This window comes from Nymphaea colorata, chromosome 3, assembly GCF_008831285.2.
Source record: "Nymphaea colorata isolate Beijing-Zhang1983 chromosome 3, ASM883128v2, whole genome shotgun sequence".
NCBI classification, from domain to species: domain Eukaryota; kingdom Viridiplantae; phylum Streptophyta; class Magnoliopsida; order Nymphaeales; family Nymphaeaceae; genus Nymphaea; species Nymphaea colorata.
In genome coordinates, this window is record NC_045140.1 from 3,548,479 (window position 1) to 3,571,349 (window position 22,871).

The 22,871-nt window shown below is 36.8% G+C and overlaps 1 protein-coding gene across 2 annotated transcripts; it reads right to left on the reverse strand.

The window, feature by feature from the left end:
* Positions 1 to 12,671: 12,671 nt before the first annotated feature.
* LOC116251639 (protein DEHYDRATION-INDUCED 19 homolog 6-like) lies at positions 12,672 to 20,374 on the reverse strand. Of its 2 annotated transcripts, none has more exons than XM_031626019.2 (5): positions 19,952 to 20,374; positions 18,129 to 18,271; positions 14,868 to 14,945; positions 14,547 to 14,770; positions 12,672 to 13,343 (listed from the first exon to the last, which is right to left on the reverse strand). In XM_031626019.2, exons 1-5 carry the CDS (start codon positions 20,028 to 20,030, stop codon positions 13,223 to 13,225), a joined length of 645 nt encoding a protein of 214 aa, XP_031481879.1. In that variant the 5' UTR covers positions 20,031 to 20,374; the 3' UTR covers positions 12,672 to 13,222. The 2 variants fall into 2 exon arrangements, with proteins under 2 accessions (XP_031481879.1, XP_031481878.1); XM_031626018.2 differs by having other exon boundaries at positions 14,547 to 14,773; positions 19,952 to 20,357.
* Positions 20,375 to 22,871: the final 2,497 nt, after the last annotated feature.

Below are 22,871 nucleotides of genomic sequence, written 5' to 3' on the forward strand. Positions count from 1 at the left end.
CGCCGATATTTCACACTTTTTTAGGAGAAACTTCAATTTATCAACTATTTTACATGTATATTTTTTTGGCTTTTTAGCTGGTGTCTGTGCTTTCGGTGTTTCTTATATTGAGATCTCCACTGCAACCTGCTGGGTACAAGTCTCCCTCCTTCAATGAGACCCAAGTTTTTTCTTCTTCTCCTTGACCTTGGGGTTCAGAACTGCGTCTTTATCATGCGATGCATTTGCATGTAGTACTTACCCCTCGTTTTGGTACAAAAGTATGGCCTCCTTTGAATTGAATTGGAAACATGCAGTCTACCCGTTTGAGCTATGTCCCTTGGAGCATGTCTCCCTTCCTTTCATCCAAAGAAACAAATTAAAGAATGAACAAGAAAGGGAACTCTACAGTGGAAAGCCATGGATTCAACCAAGACCTAAAAGAGGGCCACGGGTCTTGGCAACTGACCAAAACGAAGAGTCTTTGCATACCTCTGGGATCCTATTGAGTACAAAGAACAGCTTTTAATTGATCCCAGACGCTGCAAGAATCTTAAACTCTATATGATTCTCGTCAGCTTGCCCAAGCGTTATGGTCTTCTTCCGTATATTCCACACCGTCACTGGGAGCAAGGTTCTCCATCCACCTCTGATCCATTTTTCCTTAAATTTGCTTTGCCACAACAAAATAATCTCCATTTCACCGATCTAATTCAAACCACACAGACATTAAATCTGTGAATCAATGATCTCTATATTTTAACCACCTCTAGGCACTCCCAAAGAACGCGGAAATTAGATTCCAAGTTCATCCCTGCACAAGTGACAATAGACTAGGGGCAGAGCCATAAAATTTTGGTTGAGAGACACTAATTTAAAAATTTCAAAGTTTTTAGGGGGCACCAATATGTAGATGAGAAAATTTACCCTAAAGTGCCAATATGAAAATACACGTTCTTTGGGCTCTGTGTGGGCAAGTGCTCACACTGTGCCCACACCTGCCTCCATCACTAGACCATCATGGGTGCACAATCAGCCCTCAGCAGCCAAGTAGAGAACCCATCTAGTTCTCATAGGGGCTTGATTTCCCCAAATCCAGCATCTCCACGGTTCACCAAGCTTCTTTATGCACATCTGACCATAAATTTCATTTTTTAGACATATTGTGTGCATTCAAATAACCTCATCTGCCTCGAGAAGACTTAGCGTAGCTGGTGGGCTGGTAAAAACATGGTCATCAGTTCGATTCTTATAAGCGCTATTTCTCTAGACTGCAAACAGTGGATGGGCTGCACTTTAATTGACTGATGTTCACTACCCAGAACCCATGGTCAGAGAAAAAGGGAGGGTGATTTCGACCACCTTTCCTCGAGTAGCCAAAGAACCCCATATATTACCAAGACCAATATTCTCAAATAGAGGATTAAGCCAAGGGTTCAACAGCATATCCTTGATACAAAGAGGAAAAAAGAGCTCAGGCTGATTTGCAAAAATGCTGAGAAGTGGCTTTTGACCTGGTGTATGAATCCTCTACCAACGAGTTAAGCACAAAGGTGCCCCACTTCTTCCCACCCCAAAACAATGCTCTTCCTATTCCATGAATGAGAACTCTTCCTTTTATAGGTCCATCAGCTGTTATGAATCGAAGTATTTCTACTCATCAGCCTCGCCCAGGCTGAATCAGAAAGTAAGCACTTGAAAGCAGCAAAAGTCATATTTGCTCTGTTCAGCACAACCAAATCTTTTAAATTAATTCTGCCTTCCCTGGCTGGCTCACATAATTTTCCCCACTCTTCCAAAATGGATCCTATGCTACTCCTCATTGTCCCCCCCAAAGAAGCCTGCTACAATTCATGTAATAACAGGAGGAAACTCAAAACACGGCAGCCAATAGTTGGCTACCTGTCTACTAACATGTCTAATAAGGCATATATTCTTCCTGAGTATGATTAACACCTGTTTTTCCAAGCGGGGCTAGCTTTGAGGTAAACAAGAACTTCCCTAACCTCTTAAGAATATTGGACAACTATCAATTTCCTCCAAAGGAATGTGAAAGGGAAAGAAGGAAGACTTTGCAGGATTGATTTTAGAACCTACTTCATCTTCTAACGCCGCTCACCTTCGCCAAAATATTCTTCATGTCATGACTTTAGAGATTGCCTTATAGACTACATTGCATAAAGCATCGAGTCTAAAATCCCATGTATTTTCGTCGACTGGGGGCCTTCCCACAGATGACCCATCATTCCCACTTCTCTTCGATTACTAGCGAAGCAGTCACAAAAGAAAATCCCTGCAGTCACCAAAAATATCTTTTTAGCATGAGAAACGATAGTCTTTTATCTCCATCACATATGAATGGGTCGGTGAGCAGTGAAGCTTTTGGGTTTCATCTCTTTTAGATTAACCAACTAATGGCTTCTATTACTATGGTCTTGGCATGTTATTCTTCCTTTGGGATGAGCAAGAGGATTACAATCCTCCCAAATTCCTCATGCTGTTGGGGTCTTACTATGCATTTATGTCAACAGTGGCAATGGTGCACCAATCAACTTAAGCATTGCACTGTACCACTATGGATGTAGATGTAGAGGCACAATGCCCATTAGAATAAAACTGAGGACACGACTGCTAATGCACTCCGACTAGCCTGACCAGCTACACTTTGCCCCTTGAGGCAGAATGTTCTTCGTCTTAACAGGCATCACAAAGACCGACAACATTCTTACCTTAGAGAATTGGAGCGAGTAGAGTGTTAGTCTTCTTCTCTTATCATAGTAGTGGAGATTTTATCTTCCACAATCAACGAGATATAAGTGGGTTCAAATAAAGTGATCACTCAAAATCTTGGTAAAAGTTAGACATGCTTGTTGCCTTACAACTTAGTGTCGGAAACGAGGCTCTGATACCACTAACTATTGAACCTCCCAATGCAGTTGCACTGAACCAACATGACACAAAGAGCAGCACCAAACTAGCTAGCACACAAACAAAAAGAGGAAGAGAGGGAAAGAAGGGGAGAGAGAAAGAGAGAGCGCCGTGGTGTTACGGGTTTAATTCACATGGGCTTTAAGATTGGGCTTCCTGACCCTTCTCACCTTCCATATGAGCCCTGTGGACGTGAAGATTTGGGACTATCATTACCCATCGCCCGTATCGTCACCTCCCATCAGAAAAAGGCAACTCCTCTCTTCTCCTAAAAAAATCTCATTTATTTCCTTGTTACATTGGAAATGCAGTGTAAATGAATTTACACATGAACTACCATTGCAAACTTGCGAACGAGGATGAGCTTCTACTTTAGTGACTTGAAGAAGAACGACAGAGCAAAGAAAGTGTACAAACATGTCTTTCTTAGCACTTGAGGGAATTACAAATAACCGTCGAAGATTTAATTTCCTCTTCGACATCATCTTTTTTCTTCTTACGGCATCCTTACAATCGATCAAACAAAAAAAAACCGAACTAGCCTTTTTTTCTTCTTTGAAAACAAACCAAACAACTCAAAATATGCTATCAATCATATTTTGACACATTTTAAGCAAAAGTTTGATTTAGGAAGGTAAATGCAAGTGTTCTGCTACAAAAATACCGTCCGCTAGTGGAAGAGCGTATGAGACCCGAAACCTCTAAGAGATATGTTCCTCCTAAATGAAGACCAAAAAAGCAAAGCCCTTCAGCCAATCGATGAACATGCTCATGCCAGGTTTTCATTTCTTGCATGCATATGATCGTGCTAACATACAACAATAATAGCATCACATATGTATATAAATTTGTTATCATTCTCATAGAAAACAGAATATTGCCTGTCAGCATAAGGTCGACGGAAAATCATGCCTGAAAATGATGGCGGCAAGCACCACTCAAAGACAATACGAAGAACAATGTCAAGAAAATAGTTTTTGAAGGCTTAGTATGCATGCATCGTGCTGCATGCTTTGCTTCTTAACAGAAGTCGGCCTCATCTCATCTCTTGAGGCACCAAATCCCTATTGCAAAATAGTGTGTCGAAGGTAGACAATATAATTATTGACCTCAAAGTGTGCATATCCGCATCAGCTTGTTTAACTCCCTTGTTTTATGTTGGTGATGTTATTTTGATTTGCAAGCAGGGGCAGAGGGAGGGGAGGTAAAATTTTTTAATTGCAGTATATATATTTTTTATTTGAATTCAATTTGACCGTACTCGGATCCAGAGGTTGGACTGTCGCCCGCCCTTGAAGAAAATCCTGGCTTTGTCCCTGTTTGCAAGGCTCATAGTTGGTATGTTAATTAGGATTAAATCTTTTATTGTGTCTCAATAGGATAATAAACTGACATTGGAGTATGAAACTACATGCAAAAGTCCAAATTCAACTAACAATTGAACCTAATTTTTTTTTTTCAGCACATCCAACTAAATGGATATGAGAACTTCTATGGTATTCTTCGCATTTAAGAGCGTACCTTTTGGTTATAGTTGAAAAAAATTGACCTCATAAGCATGAAATTTTTAGGCATAAATTTTCATTTCAGCCTGCATTCAAAACTCAATTATGACTAAATTACTTGTGATTGGTTGGACAGAAACCTAAAAAATTGTTTTTTTTTTTTTCATTTTTCAAATCACCACTAGAGCACGATCAAATATTGAGAGTATCATTGTAATCTTGGGTCGTGAAAAAGAAACTGGAGTTGAACCCCAAAACCCATGCGCCATAAGCACGAGCAGGAACAAAAACTTTTTCTTTTTGGCATGATTTTTATATTTTTCAATATTTGAGGAGAGGGAATGGGGACCGTAGATGTTCTTAATTAACAAAACTGTTAAAGAAATGGATTTTAATTTTCTAAAGTTTAGGAGTCTTAAGTCTAGACCTGGTCCCTAGTATTAAAAAAACGAAAGGTGTGTAAAGCGATTGGAGTATTGAAGGTTGACATGTAGTGCCTCCATGGTGCGGGAGAACACGCTCCATCTGAAACATAGTCTCTCTGCACTGCAAGTATTGAAAATATTATTCTTAGAGTTTGGACCAATCTAGGAGTTAAGAGTATTCTATTTGGAATGAAAACCAAGAATTAGACTTAGCAAAATGAGTTTGTTTGGCATACTCCAAGCTATGTATATGGCATTAAATTTCACATTACTTGCAGATGTTTGAAACCCCTTGTTGTTTCCAAGAATTAATTCACATTGCTATTAATCTAGTATCGATCATTTCTGTCAGTAATAACTCACCTGCCCGGCTTTTTAAAAATGCCGGGAGAAGTCTCTAATGACATCCGACCACCTCCCTCTCTTTAATATGGCAACCAATTTCTTGCATACCTATTGCAAAGGGAGACAACCAACAATCCATCCATCCCTCTTTCTTTCTTTGTTGCAATTAGGGTTGCTAGCTAGCAGCTCTGGCCTCTCTTTCTTTCTTTTAATATTTTTTTCTTGGCATTCTTGTTCTTGACAGAGCTTGTTTTCCACTTGAAAATAAAAGGGCTGGGGGATGTTTAGTAATAGGAACAGTAATACATCTTATAATATGTTTCAATCTTTGACATAGATTCATAAAACACCATAAATACATCTCAAGGAACCCTATTTCCCATATATTTTATTAGAAATTAGTTATTGTTGTGTGCAAAAAGCTTGTACCAAATATGTATCCATTGCTAACCCAGCAGTTTGTGTTTCTGCAAAAAAAAAAAGTTGGTATAGTTTTAATCAGTTAGAAATTTATTTTCTAGAAATTAACAAATGTCTGTCTTTAATTTTTGCTATACTTTTGCTTCATATTGTGTAATATAGATGCACCCATCATTGCATATTCTTATTATGGAGATATTTTGGATGGAATAAAGTACATGAAAGCTTGATTATTTTAAGAACGCATGATTATTCATTTGATTGCTAGATACATGTAAATATCAAACTTGCGTTTATTCAACATATTTTATCTCCTAATGAAGTTCAAGATTCAACCACTGCTGTAACTAAAATTGGTTCATATAAAAGGTCGCATCACAACCACTCCTCATCGATTCTTGGACCAAATATGCAGGCTTGGGACTGAATCGGCCAACAATATTTGGAAATCATTTTGGAAAATAATGATATAAGGAATTTGAAATAAAAAAAACTATTCAGTTTAAAATAAGGATGCCAAATTCAGGCCGATTCAAATGACGTTGAACATAGCTACAAGACCATAATGTCTCCAAGCTCATTAACTGAAGTGCAATTCGCTCTGGAAAACTTGGTAATATTGATTAGGGAGGATTCTAACTCCCAAGAAGAGACATTGAATTACAAAGATGTTCCTTTACATGTTATCAAATTTGAAGTAAGCATAACTTTGTCATCAAATGATGAATTTTCAAGAAAATTCTATGGAACTTGTCTTACTTAAGGGTCATTTAGTGGCAAGGATATTTAGTGAGCGTTTAATGAATCTGTCCCAAACATTAGAATAGATTCATAAAATGTTAGAATTAAGGTTTCATGAATCTACTTCAATCTTTAAAACATATTGATCAAACATTCCCTAAATGTTCTTGCTACTAAACTACCTCTAAAACGTGACCTCACCGATCTCCCGGCTTTCACGGGTTCGCTAAAACAAAACTTCGCAAGGGTGGGCCCCATCAAATGTGTTTGTGGTTGGGGTGACACAAAAAGGAGGACCTTCCAAAAGAAATGAACAAAAAGAAAAGAAGTCTGGAGAATGTGGGTCCTCAACTTTTCCAAAGGTGAAAGGTAAGTGGGGAACTTATCAAATCAAAATTGGTCCGAATCGGCTGATTTGAATCGAATCAAATCAAATCCAAACATGCGACCGATCCACTAGCAATCTCACTTCATACTAGTGCATCACATTTCAATTCATTTATTATTATATTATTTTATTTTGTAATTATATATAACAAGATTTTTTTATTCGATACACGCATCCATTTCCCGATTCACTTTAAGAAAAACAAAAGAAAGGAATTAAAAGGAGAGGCGACAGCTCCCCCACCACCCTTGAATTGCCTTAGAAGCCAAGCCTCTTTTCCGTAGCCACTCCCACCCGAACAGCCACGCCCGTTTGTTTCACCGAACGCCCTTCGCTTTTTGCACGTTTGACTTATGGAGGCTCCACCAACCGGAGTTAAAAAGCAAAAAGCGTAAAAGTCACAGACAGTTCAGCCACTTTTTAGCAAAGTCTGGTCAGTTTTTTCTCCCCCTTCCTCCTTGGAGGTGCGCCACGTTTCCTTGTAAATGACCGACCAAATGATGGGTAAAGCAAAAAAAATTTCAACACAGTGGGCCCCATTCATGGTCCTGGGCCGCGAATTACGAAGCCCGTCGGTCCCACATCTTCCCTCTCTAAGTCACTCTCATATATATATATATATATATATATACATTGCTAGGAAGATATAGAGAGAGAAAAACACCCTCTTCAAAGACCACATTAGTGTCTGTTATTATATATATATATATATATATATATATATATATATATATATATATATATATATATATATATATATATAGAGAGAGAGAGAGAAAAAGAGAGAGAAAAAAACACCCTCTTCAAAAGACCACATTAGTGTCTCTTATTGACCCCTCCACTTGGGCTGCTTATCATTTGCTATTTAACCTTGTCCCCATGTGCTTATATCATTGTTTTTCTTTTCTGGGAGTTTCTAATTGAAAACTTTGCTAAATTGATTTGGAAAGAACATGCAATGTTTCTTTATTATTAAGTTTTGGTATTGTGACATATATATATATATATATGTATATATATTATGAGCTGGTAAGTCATGGGTGTCGTATTTTTTCCTAGGAAAGAATATATATGCGAATGAAACATCAGCTAATATGGCTCATGACTTTTGATTAGCTGCTTCTTAGTACTAAACTATGATCAATACGTCCATGAAATGAAGCCAAACCAAAGAAAAGTTTAGAAGTTCATTACGAGGGAAACCCATCATTCAGAAAAAAAAAGCTCGTTCATGAATTTTGCAGTCCTCGATCTAACTGATTCTTTCGCCGTTGTTGTGAGTCGTCGAAGAGCTTTTTAGTTTTGTTTATAGGAACAAGTTTGGTGTGGTTTATAAACTGCGTTGGTCAAGCAATTGATCCATTTATCAGTGGTTGAACAAACATAAAATGTTGAATTTTGCAAGTATTTTTTGGAACCAGTGCGTGTATTTCACTGCCTTTGTGCTACACTTTACTATAAACATGATAGCCTTAACATTCCTTTATGATTAGAAAAACTTTTTTCTCAAATGAGTAGCAATGGAGCTTTTTTCTTCTTGGGTGTCATAAGTTAACAACATGGAAGGATGCATGTGATTTACTATGTACTTGATGCAAAACCCCCAGGCATCTAATACCCTCTTGCTTTTGTTGGCCTTGGAAATTACATCATCGATTCGATTTAGCCTGCGACTGGGAAAGAGTCCAGAATATGGAGTTCCTAACATCACCTAATCGAGTGATTTAGCCAATATAAAGACTATATGAAAGTTTAGTCTCTTATTGAATACTCAGAGGAATCTTCAATGGCAAATAAAGAGGTCGGCAAGGTGATAGATTATTCTGGCTTTTAGCCCTTTTTTTGAAGTATGAATTGAAGCTGTTAGGGGTTGGGTTAGGATATGTTAGATCAAGAGTCCGAGCCTGGTATAGGAGTGGATCAAGTCGTGACAATTGGTATCAAAGTAGGTTCAATACTCAAGACTTGAGGTTCCACATACATAGATGTGTATAGCTGAAGGGGGTTGCAAGTGTGAAAGTTTAGTCATACATTGAATCTTGAGAGGAATCCTTGAGGACATATAAGAAGGATGGAGATGGATCTTGATCTATCAAACCAAGAGCCTGAGAAGAGCCTGAGTTCAGTGTAAGAGTGAGCTGGGTCATAACAAATATGATTATTGATGTCTTTAAAACTATGCAAAATGATTATTGATGTCTTTAAGAGTGAGCAGGATTCCCAACTTCTTTAACCTCTGTTTCTTTGGATTCCCAAGTCTAGCCAAGAAGAATGAGCTACATTACATTAAACTGAGTCTGTGTTACTGTCCCCCTTTCCCCCACCCCTTATTTTAATAAAAAATTGACAAGACAATCAATTTTGAAACACATACAGAAAGATGAAAATGTATGCAAATTAATATGAAAAGGAACTAAACAGTACCACTGCGAACAACTTAGGTCTTTAAAATGGCAAATAAAAGCATCGCACCCTTGAGAAATTTTGAAAGCATGACTGCCCAAGTCAACTTTAGTGTTCTGAAAAGCATCTACGGGTTGCTTTTGAACAAAGCATCAGCAGATTCAAAACCACACAGTCAGTACCACAGAACTTGTACCACAACAAACACACACATAAACATGAATACAAAGAAAAATGCTATTCCAAAAGTTGAGTCCCAGAAAGAGCCTCAACTTTAGGCAACACAACCTCTCAAAGAACACTCATAAAAAATCACCAGAACAGCCCCTTGGGGAGAAAAAAAAGGACCACCCCCTTTGCTTTTCTTCTCTGTCTCTAGAAACGTGCCGCAGTGTACTGCAAAGAGCCCGGCGTGCATGCGGGGGAGCGAATATCTGGCATTTGTTTTTCTGCCTTTTGTACAGTATGCGTGCTCCACAATAATCCAGCAGTGCAAAGTTAAAATCTCTCTCTCTCTCTCTCTCTCTCTCTCTCTCGCTCTTGATCTAACTCTCTTATGTAGACAGACAGACAGACAGGAAACAAAGTCAGACCCCCAAAGCTTCCTGCTCTTCTTCCCATGAGTATAAATATGTGTTCTATCTGTTGCATCATTGGGGCAAGATATATCAAGTGATAGCTGCGCCTCAAGTTCAACACTTTGATCTGCTTCTTCTTTCGGATAGCAGGAAGACTAGGGCCATGGGTGGTCTTAGTTTTCCGGTCTCAAGTATCTACTTGTACCCTCATGCCAATGTCCCATCTTGGTTTTCCCCTCTGCTCTTCCAAGAAATGGGATTCTTGTTTCGTTGCTTTCATGGTGCAAAGGATGGTGGTGCTACTGGTCCGTAGGAATGACAAGCTCTGAATCGCACAGATGGGAATCAAGCAAGCCTGGTCCGAGTTATAATATTGGTGTTCTTCACCGCAGCTTTATTTTTGTTGGTGTTGTCGCTATTATTTAATGTATTATGATTAGTTTTATGAGGTGTATGTGAATGGATGAAAGAATTTTCTTCTCTTGTGAATGAGGATGTATTTTCAGAACAGAAATAATATGAATCGATAGAGTTTTATTAGTCTGGAAGCTTCGTATATAAGTTTGGTGCCTCATACCTGCTAACAATCAACAACTAGCTGAATGCTGGGTGCGTACTGATATTTTTCCCTTTTCTTCTCCACCATCTTTTTGATCTCTTGAAGAACTGCAGCACTGTTGGTGGATCGCCTTTCCCTTCTTTTTCTTCGTAACTACTTGAGCAGCTCCCTTTCTCTCTCTCTCTCTCACTAAGTGATGGGTAGCCCAAGTGCCCAACCGATTGAGTTGGGTGGCATGTAGGGATGCCATTATGAAGCAAAGTGGACCGATTCTTGTCCCCCTTCTTCTCTCTCTCCTGCCATAAACTCATGAAGAATGAGCTCTATCAGATCTCCGGTTAGCATGTGTATACGAGCATCCACATCTGCGGCTGCAAGTTACAGTTTATCAATGCGGACGTGGTGCAGAACAGAAGAATTCAAGCTACAGATGGTTCCTTCTTCCCCGAAGGCTTGGCTGGCAAGTGGCAATCCTTCTCTTAATTAACACGAATTTTTATGAAGGATCAGCACTCTTAGGACTCCATTCGTTGAACTCGATCTTCCATTTTTTCCTTTATTCGAACATAAAATGCAATAGTGCACAGACTAAATGCTTTCAGAACTTTCTATGTAGACTTTCTTGGGGTATTCATTAAATACATTGGCTGTTAAGTTCATGGCAACTTCCAAGTTGAAAGCGTTAAACTTACATACTTTCTTTATATGTAGGTTAGTTAATTCCACTGTTGTCAATATTGGAGGGGGTTGTGAGGTCGATTCGGCCCATATCGGCATAATAAACTAATCAAATGATTCAGAATTATTCAAACTTTTATGATATGGCAATGTGGGCTCATAGGAGACAATGTGTATTGCAATATGCAATCGTTTTTCAAGGTTTCTTCGAGTCGATCGGGAACCAGCTTTTATTAAGGCGCCCTTCAGTTTATATTTCTTTCGCCATTGCTTCTTTTCTTTTTATCAGTATGCGGGGATTCAAAAGAAAGACCATTACCAGAAGGAAACAGCCAGAGTATCTAACTCTTAGTTAACCTTCTTTTAATCGGGCAGTTGAACTACGTTGGTAAATATAGACGAAGCTTTGTTGGCATGCATTTATGTTGCTGAAATTTTATTTTTACTGCTACTAATACATTTAAGGTTGAAGCAACATAACTTGTTTGATATTCTCAGCTGAACGCCAGTCTTTTATGATTTCCTGGATATTTACCATTCTTTTGTACCGGAAAATGTTTTCCTTAATAACAATAGTTTGATTTAGTTTATGCACACTCATCATTAGTTTACAATAACTTATTTAACTCGACTCACATCTTGCCGTTTGAAATTTGACATTTTATCGGATGTCATAAGCTGATGGCTATGCTTGATGTTGTTCGAAACGATGTTTGGTCAATGTCAAAATCCCCAAGCGTATCTCTGTTGATTTTTTTCTCCTAAAAAAAATAATGGTTCCAACTTCCAATGCCAAATTTTGATTAATCTTTTGGGTAGCGCAAAATTATTGAGATGTTCAACAAGATTCCTACGTTATGTTTGTGTCATGCGTCTGACAATCTAGAGACAGAATGACCAGTGACAAAACTCCCAATTCTATCTACACACGAGTTTTGAAATTAAAGTAAAAACGCGTTTTCTTAAAGGAACATGGTACCGTTGCATGTGGCAGAATATAGTCGTTTTGAACGTATTTACTGAACCTAGTCAAAAAAGCAAATATACTTTTTGTTGTTTCAAACCGTTGCATGTGATCTTTGCTTCTGACTTTTACGAAACCTAGATTTCTCTGTCCCTTCGTTAGATTAGTTTCCTGCAAAATATTTAAAACAAGATTTTGCCTAATGAATCAAGTTGAGATAATCAAGTCCTCGTCCAAATCATATAATCAGATGGATTCTCTATATTCATCATCCAAAGGACTTTGAACTGCTTAAGAAGACGAAAACTTTCTGACAAAGTTAAACTTAGTAAAGTACCATACTCATGCAGAGTGTGCCCTTAGGTCATTCATTGTCGTCGCAGTCATCAATGGAAATCTTCTGTTAATCTACAGGTCAAATGGAAGTCAGGCTTTCCATGGAGACAGTTCACGGGTTTCATATTATTGGCAAAACAAAGAAACCTTTTAAGCTGCCCAAGAGATTCTTGAAGTAGTCATATACAACTATAATGCCGTGGATTGATACCACAGGAACACTCTTTAGAATGGACACAAGGACCGGTTTTATGCTATTATCTAAGAATAACGTGCATGCCAACCCGAGCAGGCTGACCATCATTAGATAAGAGCTCCTCCATGTTTTACATTGTTTCTGAGATAGGATCTTAGCTTCAATTATAAGAAAGTAACGAAAACTATGCAAAACCGAACTAACGCCGGAAACCGGTCAAAGCTGGTACAGGTAACATATATTTTGGATGTTGGATTGCAACTGCATCTGCTACAGCCAAGAATGCCAAAACAGTAATACCAGACTAGACAAATTTGCAGAACTAGTCAGGGCATTATTCCTGAGGACTATAATCAAATTATGACAAACCAAATTAATGCATACATTAATAACATTTGCTGTTGAACTTAACTTTCAACCCGAGGTATACGCTTTGCAGTTTCTTATTTTGCATAATCTATTATCAGAGAGCAGATGTTTGACGATTTGTGTGCTCATAGAGTTCATATAAGAGCAACCCGAGTTTACTTTGGAGTATATTATTAACAACAAAGACTTACCCTTTAGCAGCCATAGGGTTCATGCTTTATTACGTATATAGCTACATTGGCAAAAGGCCACACTGCATAGTTTCCATGGCAACTACAAGTTCCTTGTGATCCAGACCACCTATATTCATTGCCTGCCTGAAAACGGCCCAAATATAAACTGCCTCAAGTTTATCGAGTACCAAGATCATGCAACAAAATGATGGAACCGACTTGGCATGGCATCAGCTCAACCTGGATAACCACCCCAGAAAATTGTTGACATGACTACCTGCTGAATGCATTCTGCCCTTTGAACCCTCTCAATATCTTCTTGGTCCTCTCCTCCATTAGAATTACATTCCTTGATGCTTCATTGAGAAATTAAAAAGGATAAAACAGTAAGACACGAGAATGAAGGAGGTCAACAGTGGTAAGTCTTTCCAAACACAATGTTCTAAACAAATGCACAAAGAATGGAGTTATCGAATATATGCCATACTTCATAAAAGCACAGACTAACGCCAGCCCACTTCTTGCTACAGATTTATCAGGGATACTCTTTAATATCTTTGCTTGAGTGGCCCGTGATGTTTGGGCTATTTTTATAAGACTGCAAAAATGCCCTCATTATCAATGTAAAAAAGGTGTGCACATACATTTTTGTCGATTTCTTTGACATTTTCTCCTTCTTTGTACTTTTCATTCTGCTTTATTTGTTTCATTATTTTATTTTTCTATTGTTCCTCAGCTACCGCAGGCCAATGTGATTCTGAACTTTAAAGCTGTTTCATTATTAGAACAGTGACGCTTTGTCTCCTTTGTGCTATTTTTTAGTGCTTTTAGCACTAGAGATGAGATTTTGTAGCTGTAATTTGTGGTTTTGTGAGTAACTGTGCTTTGACAGATTCACAGGCTGTTTCTCAAGGCATTTCCATTGCCACTTTAGGTAATACTATTGACAGCAGAATATAAGATAGACAGGAGAGCACTGTTCCCTCAATACATATACAAGACATACCAGCCTGCCTTTTACTTCTTTTGAAAAGGTGTTATTGTAACCAGTTTTATTAACATTATCGATCTCCTTACTGCATCATCTCATCCTCCCCTAACAATTCGATGTGCTATGGTCTTATTTTCTGAGAGATAAAGTTCAAACAGCCAATCCATCAGCATTTTCCAGCAAGAACAAAATTAGAATTAATAGTTTTGCACTTGTTTTAATTAGTAAATCTTAAATGTTAATCTCTCTCAAGATATTTAAACTGCCATTATCAGAGTGATGCTTTACAAACTTTTATCAGAACTTTTCAATTTTGAGAAGCTTTAACCAGAACATCATACTGAAGCAGCCTTCACATTTTAGACTCTGGCTCTAGTGAGAAGGAAATAGTTGCTAATTAATTTATATCACGTCAAAATGCATGTGAATGGACACATTCGAGAGCAGAGCTTTATTTGTGCACTAAGCAAAATTTCTCAAGTCCTCGTGGATGGCCACTCTTGAAGAAACAGGGTCAGGTTATATCAGGAAAACTAACCAAGTAACCAACTGAAAGAGAAAGATATACCTTTTAGCATCTGGTGGACTAGAAGTGATTTTTTTATCCAAATTGCAGCCTGATATTTTGTTTTGATTCGAATCTGGAAGGTTTATGCTGCATAGAAATGGTGACAACAGTGGATCAGTTAAGGAACCTGCCATGTTGCTTCCACCATTTGCTGAAGAAATGTCTAATTCCTTCCCCCGCATAACTGCCCTACTATTCCAGTGTCCCTTACGAGATTTCCTCCTCTTCTGAAATTTAGAAATTTTGTTAGGGATCTAGCATTTCAAATTAAACATTGTAATCACATACTGGGAATAATGAAATTTAACATGATTAAAGCACCTTTAACAGATGAGGATGCTGAACAGTGAAATGTCCAATTGTGTCCTTTCCTAAACTTGCTGCACAAACGGGGCATACCTAAACAATTTCATATATGAGCAAGTGGAGTTAATGTGGACCTCTGATTATTAAAAGCTGAAACAAATGTGAAACCACAAGGACTATGCAATAACAGGTAACTTGGACAGGTGCTCCATGAAAAAGAACAAGAAACAAACATTATAGAAACAACATGAGAAAATATCTTTTTTAATAATTCAAAGTTGTGAACCAAAATTCACCATGAATCTATATGGGAAAAAAAACTGAATGATGTTCTGATATTTAAGTCATACTGAAGTATCTCAAATTCCTAAATGCCTGTGAAAAGTCATCATGTGGCTTCTGAACTTGCTGGTAGCACAAAATTTGGCGAAAAAGTATTTCTAATGCTTAAAAAAAGTAGGTCGCTTGACCTTTGAAACATAAGCACACTGTTGCGTAGTAGAAACAGGCTTTTTGGATCACAAGACTGCCATATGTCTACATACCAAATTTTGTTGACTAAAAATCACAATGGTATTTTTTATTCTCAAAAAAAGATGAGCCAAGAGTCAAACACATTTGGCATGGGTTAAGACAGCCTTTTGTGCCCTCATATTTGGATCTTGTTTTGCAAAAGAAAAAAAAATATAAGTGATGCATTTAATTCTTTACGCTAGCTTTTTTATTTTACAATAGATTCATAATATGTTTATGGTTGATATCTTCAATTTTTCAATTTTGACGTTGTACTTACACAGAATTATGAATCATCCAAGGTTTGGATGTAGACACAGAAAAATTTGAATTTGGAGGGAAAGCTTTACTTCCACATTGCTAACTAAGTTTAATAGATCATGCTATTCCTTCTTTTGATGATTTTGATGGTGACATCAAAAGCATCAAAGTTGTTGATGAAACAATGAAAAAAAATATAGATATGATTCTAATAAAGTATGAGCTCAAAACTGAAAATTTTATTATTTGATTATGTAACATTTGGTTGTTCTTTTGTTGAATCAATGATAAAATAATAGCTTTTTGTTAATTATTAATTCATAATTTTGTTGCATATATATATATATATATATATATATATATATATATATATATATATATATATATATATATTTGTGTGCGTGCGTGTGTGCGTGTGTGTGTGCATGACATGGTTCTGGAGCACATCAAGGGAAAAAAAAGTAGACATTAGTAGTCAAATCTGCAAAGAAGATATCATTCTATCATGAGATGGAAATGGATGATGATTGTCAAGGTGACGTGGGAAGAAGTGTAACCATTTGAAACAAATCAACAATGTGCCTCAGACTCTAAGTATTCTACATTAAAATTTACGTTGTCGTTCACAATTGTAGTTTAGCAATGTTCATTGTTTCTCATAGTATTTTATTTGTGTTCAGATATGTAATAGAATAATTCTGGAAATTTTCACAATTGTGGTTTCGTAATTTTATCTATTGTTTGTCATAGTGTTTTAGCTGTGTTTAGAACTTTAGATATGTAATAGAATAATTCTGGGAATTACAGCCCAATCCTTAAAGGATTGGCAATAAAAATCCTCAGTCACATGTGCAGAAGAAATGCATGTGAAAGAAATTAGAGTATTTTCTACCAAAACCTCATCAAAAAGAGAAATAGACTAGAATATAAAAGATTAAATGACCTTGGTTATATATGATATAATATACAGTTGAGACAAAGGTAATAAGCTAAAATGGACTTGTTTTAACTTTCACAAGTTCGCCCATTAATGTACACTTAATATGTATAAACAAATTTTATTTTAACTTACTTATTTTAGGCAAACAGAAAAACCTTCAAAAAATATATAGAGACCAAGTTGATCATATCATCTTAGAACACTTTGATGTACTGGATTTTATGAAACTACCACCACATAAAGAAGATCTTGACTGACTCAACACTGAAAGAGGAGAGGAAGATTATGATCAGGGGCCCATATATGTAGGGGAGGATGTTGAATTTGATTTTATGAAACTACCACCACATAAAGAAGATCTTGATTGACTCAACACTGAAAGAGGAGAGGAAGATTATGATCAGGGGCCCATATATGTAGGGGAGGATGTTGAATTTGAAGCAGACAATGGAAACAAAGATGAACATGAAGACAAAGATGATGAATGACCACGTTTTGATTTGTCATTTTCATTGAACAAGTTTATTTTGTGATGAACAAGATTTAAGATGATCTCTTGACAGATTATGATTTTGTGTGATTTATGCATGACAAATAGATGAACATTCATTTAAAAACAAAAAAAACATACTTTTCTTGAATTTTCCTTTTTTCTAATTTTTTCCTAAATTTTTAACATTAAAAATAAATTAATGATTTTCATATATAACTTTTGGCTCGACCAACATGGGCTACATTAAGCACTCTAATATTGACTAGATTGGGGCTGTGATAAAGGAGGTACCAGATGAAACAGATCCTTGTAAATGGTTTACTGATACCATGATATACATTGTAGATGGATTATGTTCTTTAACAAATTAGCCCCCAAAAAGAAGTATGGTATGAAGGCCGATGGTGCCTCGCCTTTCTCTGGAAGTGGGTTTTCCTAGGACGCAGGAATGTCTAGGCTCTAATACCAATTTTGAAAGTGAATCTGAAGGAGGTTTACATGGTATGACCAAAAAGCACACATGAGGACATCTTCCCTAACCAGTTCAAAGGAGAAAACAGGATGTGAACACACTTGACATGTTCCACAAATTGGGACATGATACATGTACATATGATTAAATGATTGATAAACTAAATCATAGACACAAGTAACACCACCAGTGAAGATCCTTAAGTAGCAATTCTAGATCATTATATTTGGAACATTAGGAAATAGAACTAAATTTATATTCAAAGTAATGCAATTGATGATTATTATTTAAAGGAATAAAATGAAGTAGAATTATTACACTTTAAAATTTTTTATAGTCTGTCACTGTTTTCATTGCTTATTCTCATCTAGACTTTGACAATTTACTTTTCTAAGTTTGTGTTCAAGCTGTTACAATGGTAGACTGGTAGTGAGAACTATGCATTCATTCAGGCTTCAATCCTAAGTCCCAGTTTCAACTATGCAAATGCGACCCTTTCATCATCAAAAAAAAAGAAAAGACACTGAGAATCTGCTTCCATATATTTCAGTCACTAGTCAGGCCAAGCTAACAGAGAGCAGGAAAACGAAAGCATACCGAATTCTTCACATCAAAACAATGTTCTTCATGAAGGTGGCTACAGAGAAGGGGTACTTCAATATCTACATAACAGAAAGGGCACTGGAATGATGCCCTGACATCCTCATCTCCCTCAGTACCATCCAAGCTTATGGTTGACTCTGTTTGATCATGAGTTCTTTATCAAAAAACTTGTAAATGCAACAAAAAATTTCACAAAATTGTAACAAAATAATTAACATCACAGGTAAAGAGTCTTTGTTATTTTCAAAACAAGTATTTTCAATTAATGAAATAGGAGTGAAATGTGCTTTCCATAGTTGAGTTTTCCATTTCAAAGAGTACATGGATATGTCAGTTGGACAAAGAAAACCTGAGCGCATGTTTAAAACATGAACAAGAGGGTCTTCAGAAGATTTCTTGCACATGCTATACATGAGACACTCACAGATAACAGAATACCACAAGTCTACATCACGAAGAATGAAGAATCCCAATCAATAGCAAATTGAATCCAATATATAGCAAAGAGATGAAAGGAAATGATATGAAACATCCTAAGGGTACAAAATGAACATCCAACATGATCTCAACATACAAGAAAATAACGCCCAGTACACTCAAAGTACCACACCAATGCAGAATTAAAACTTGCTGAACAGTTCTTTCTACTCAAGCAAAAGGAAACAACAATCCTTATATGTGGAGAGCTATAACTTTCTCATCGACGATAACTGGTCAGCATATCTAACAGCATAAACCAGTCTGGAATCTCCTTCCAAAGACCAAAAGATGAAAAGTAAAAGAAACCTATCAGGCCACCACCTCCTTCATTACACTGCAACCAGGGATTCCACATTCCTTTATTCTAGTAAGAATTATACGCTCAATAAAGTGCCGTAGGATCTAGTGAGAATGACAGTATTGAGAAAAGATGACTTTGCTAGAAGCTAAGGAAAGACAACTGAATACTTCAGGAACAGATCACTAAGAACCATTAAATAGAGGAAAAGAAAAAGAAAGTATGTCCTACTCTTTTGGGACCAACTCCCGGTCCCTGTGTCCTGTCATTGCTCCTGCAACAACTGCTAAGATGACATCAAGGTGGCATAATTTATGATCCTCTCGCGTGTTCAGCTATCCCAATTTTAACACGTAACCAGGTATGGAGCTCAAGTAAGCCAACGGCTCGAATATATGAAACAAAATACCAAATAAATAAAGCCACAACCCAATTAAAGGCCAACCTAAAAGCTCGAAACTCCATCAATGATACTAGAACGAAAATTACAGCAAAACCTGTTCATTTCCAAGCTGAAATTGCATCAAAAGAACCAACAAAAAACCAAAAGAAACCCAAGTAAAAGACTAACACAATAGAAGAACCAATAACCCAAATACTAAAAAAATGAGAAAGAGACAAGAGTAATGGAGACATAATTAAGATGATATCCCTCAAGATAACCCCATCAAACCCAAAAGGGAAACACATCGACAGAGAGAGCAGATAGTGCACCTTCTTAAAAACCCATAAATTAGTGGAGAATTACTCGAAAACTGACAGATATGTTGGAATACGCAGGATAAAAAAGAGTAGTATAATACAACAATGCCCACGCAAGAAAAACTATAGATGAATAAACAAATTCGAACTAACAAGAAAAACCAAACTGAGCTATGTGGAGACAAGAGGAAGATCATCACAGGAAAATGCAATCCAGTCGAAAGACGAAGACCCCATGAATTGCAGAGTAATTGGGTTTTGCAGGGACGTTAAAAGGCAGGCAAGAAAAAGCCATCAGTCCTGATGATGAAAACAGATGTGGGAAAAGAGGAGCTACCGGAACCGAGCCTGGCAGTTTGCAAATAAGTGAGGTGCTTGGTGGAATGAAAACGGGAAGCCCAGAACTGCATCTCCATGGTACCTCTCTCCCCAGCTGGCTCACAGCGAGAGAAAGAGTAGAGAGAGAGAGAGTGTGTGTCGGGGAAGAGTAGTGAGGAAGGAGGAGAGAGAGAGAAGTGACCACACTGCCGAAGAAAACATCACACATAACACTAGCACAGGAAAAGGGGGAAATGCAATAAAACTGAAAAGCAGGTGACCGCAGATTTTATACTTTAACTGCTTACTCTTCACCCCAAAAAAGAAAACAGAAAGAAACAATAAAGAAAGTGGGCATTAAGTTTCTGAAAATTGTTGAAATGTGCGGACGAATGCCTCCGTAATTTCTTTCTAATGCCCACTCCGCCCTCTTCCTTCCATGAATAACCTGAACTTGTCGTAGAAGCTTTGCTTCTTTTCACAAGCCGCCTCCTACCCGACATGCGGTTCGATGGTCTCAACTCTACTTTAAGTTCAAAAGCAAAAGTCCTTTCTTTTTTTGGATTCTGAACAGTTTGTTTCTTGTAAATGAAAGAAAATGACATCTGTATAGAAGAATTGAAATGAGGCAGCTGTCCAACGTTTCTATATGAATCAATTTTTTTAAACCATTGCTAATGTACCAGGTGTAGAGTAGTTTGTCATAGCAATATTTTTAGTGACAAATTGTAGTACTTTTAGTGACCGACTTTAAACATTTGGTTATCCGGAAACATCTTATAGTCAACTGTTTTCAATTTTCTTGTATATGTGTGTTTATAGGAGGATTCAAGTATGTTACATTTGATGACAAAAAATTAAAAATCCTAAAAACACCATAAACTGTTATTAGAAATATCATCGACCACTGTTGCATTTATAAGTATTCTCTTAATCTTCTTTTTTACATAAAAATTTCAAATTTTAGTCATCCAATAACTTTGATCTCTTCATTCATATGTCACATGACCGTTACTGCTATAAAGAACTGTTGTTGAGAGCGCTGTAAACAATTGTTAAAAGCACAAATGAGGTTATATTATAATTTTAGTATGAAAATGGTGACGAGTGTTGAGCAAGAATGGGGTTGCCGGTGAGGGCCACTCTCCGACTCACGGCCACGTCGGAGGATAGGGAGGACGACGGCACCCCTCGGCTAACGTCTCGCATGTGGGAAGTTTTCTTTCGAGGCTTACTTTTGCCTCAATTTCAGAAAAGCCACACCCCTTTTCACAATTTTTTAATGATAAAACATTAAAATTTGAATTAAAAAATTTGGGAGAGACTATTTCTTTTGAAATTTTTTGCAAAAGCAAGCTCAAGTTTTGATGAAATAACAAATAAGAGAGTTAACTTGCGATTTCTTTCATTTAACCACTTTTTTTTCAAAGTAATTAGGTGTGTTTTTCCGCTTCCATATTATCTTTTACTAAAGTATATTCTTACCCTTCTTCGTTCTTCTTAGTTTCTAATATCAATTAAAATATAGTAACATTGACAAGTTTTAACGAACGTTTTCTGTCCCAACTGAAAAGAAAAAAAAAAGTTTTACTACACGACTTTATTCATATTAAGATACTTTCCTTGTTCAGCCATTCACATGGAAATGGAAAGACAAACTCCTACGTTTTACCATGGGCGCATTTTGGCAAATTTTAAGGTGAAAATTTTCTAAGTTCCACTTCGCTTGGGTCTTCTATTTAACCAGCAAACGCATTTTGGCCATTTCAAACCCAGAACATACGGCTCCTTGTTAAGATCCATACAAGAAATTGTGGCGGGAAAGAGCAACAATTGGTGACAATCAACTATTGCAAAGCGAGAGACATAGACTTGACGAAGATCGAGGTTTTCAGGAGACAATCCAGGATTTTGTATATATATATATATAAATTGAATGGTGACTCTAGTTTTTTAAAGTCACCCAGCTATCTAATATGCATTGTCCGTATATATAGGAAATTGAATAATGACTCTGGTTTTTTAAAGTCATCCCATCATCTAATCTGCACCATCCATATATATAGAAAAATTGAATCGTAACCCTAGCATTTTTAGAGTCATCCAGCCATTTAATCTGCACATTTTGATCCAACATGATAAACGATTAAGAGAAAATAAGAAGAAAATGTGATGAGTATTTTCATCATCTAATATTAGTTGCTTTTATCTTTGTTTTTCTCCCAACCATCTGTCTACTTTAGATGGACAGTCTTTGTTAGATGATTGGGTGACTCCAGATAACTAGAGCCATCGTTTACTTATATATATATATATATATATATATATGTGTGTGTGTGTGTCCCTTGTCATTTTGCTTATTTAATTACATGCTCCTCGTTCATTTTGCAGTTAATATAAATTTAAAATTTTTTGAAAGGTTTAAACTTGGTTGGTTTGTTTAGGCATCTCTAATACAAAAATTCCTTCTCCGTGAATCCCAAATTCAATCGAGGGAGACATGAGACAAGGCCTCATCAAACAAAGGTGTGCTTTAATGTTAGATTTTAAAGCTTAGGTCTTAGATCCAAGAATCTGAATTCAGCCCTGGATCTAAGGTCTAAGGCAATCAAACGTGCCCTTCGGGGCTATTGGAAGGAGTAATATTGGGTTACTATCTCTTGCACGTAACGTAGCCCAAAGATTGGATAGATTCATTAGACACTTTAAAAGATGTTTCATCATGAATCTACCTTAATTTTTAAGGCTTTGAGACAGTAATAATATGTACTGATACCAAATAGCCCCATAGTGTTATAAGTTGTTTTGGCGATATAGATACAAATAAATATAACATATATGACAATTAGAAACAACACAATCGTAAACAAATTCACTTATTGCTTATTAATGGTTTCTTAAATATTTAGCTGCTGAATGCAAAATCACATTACATTGCG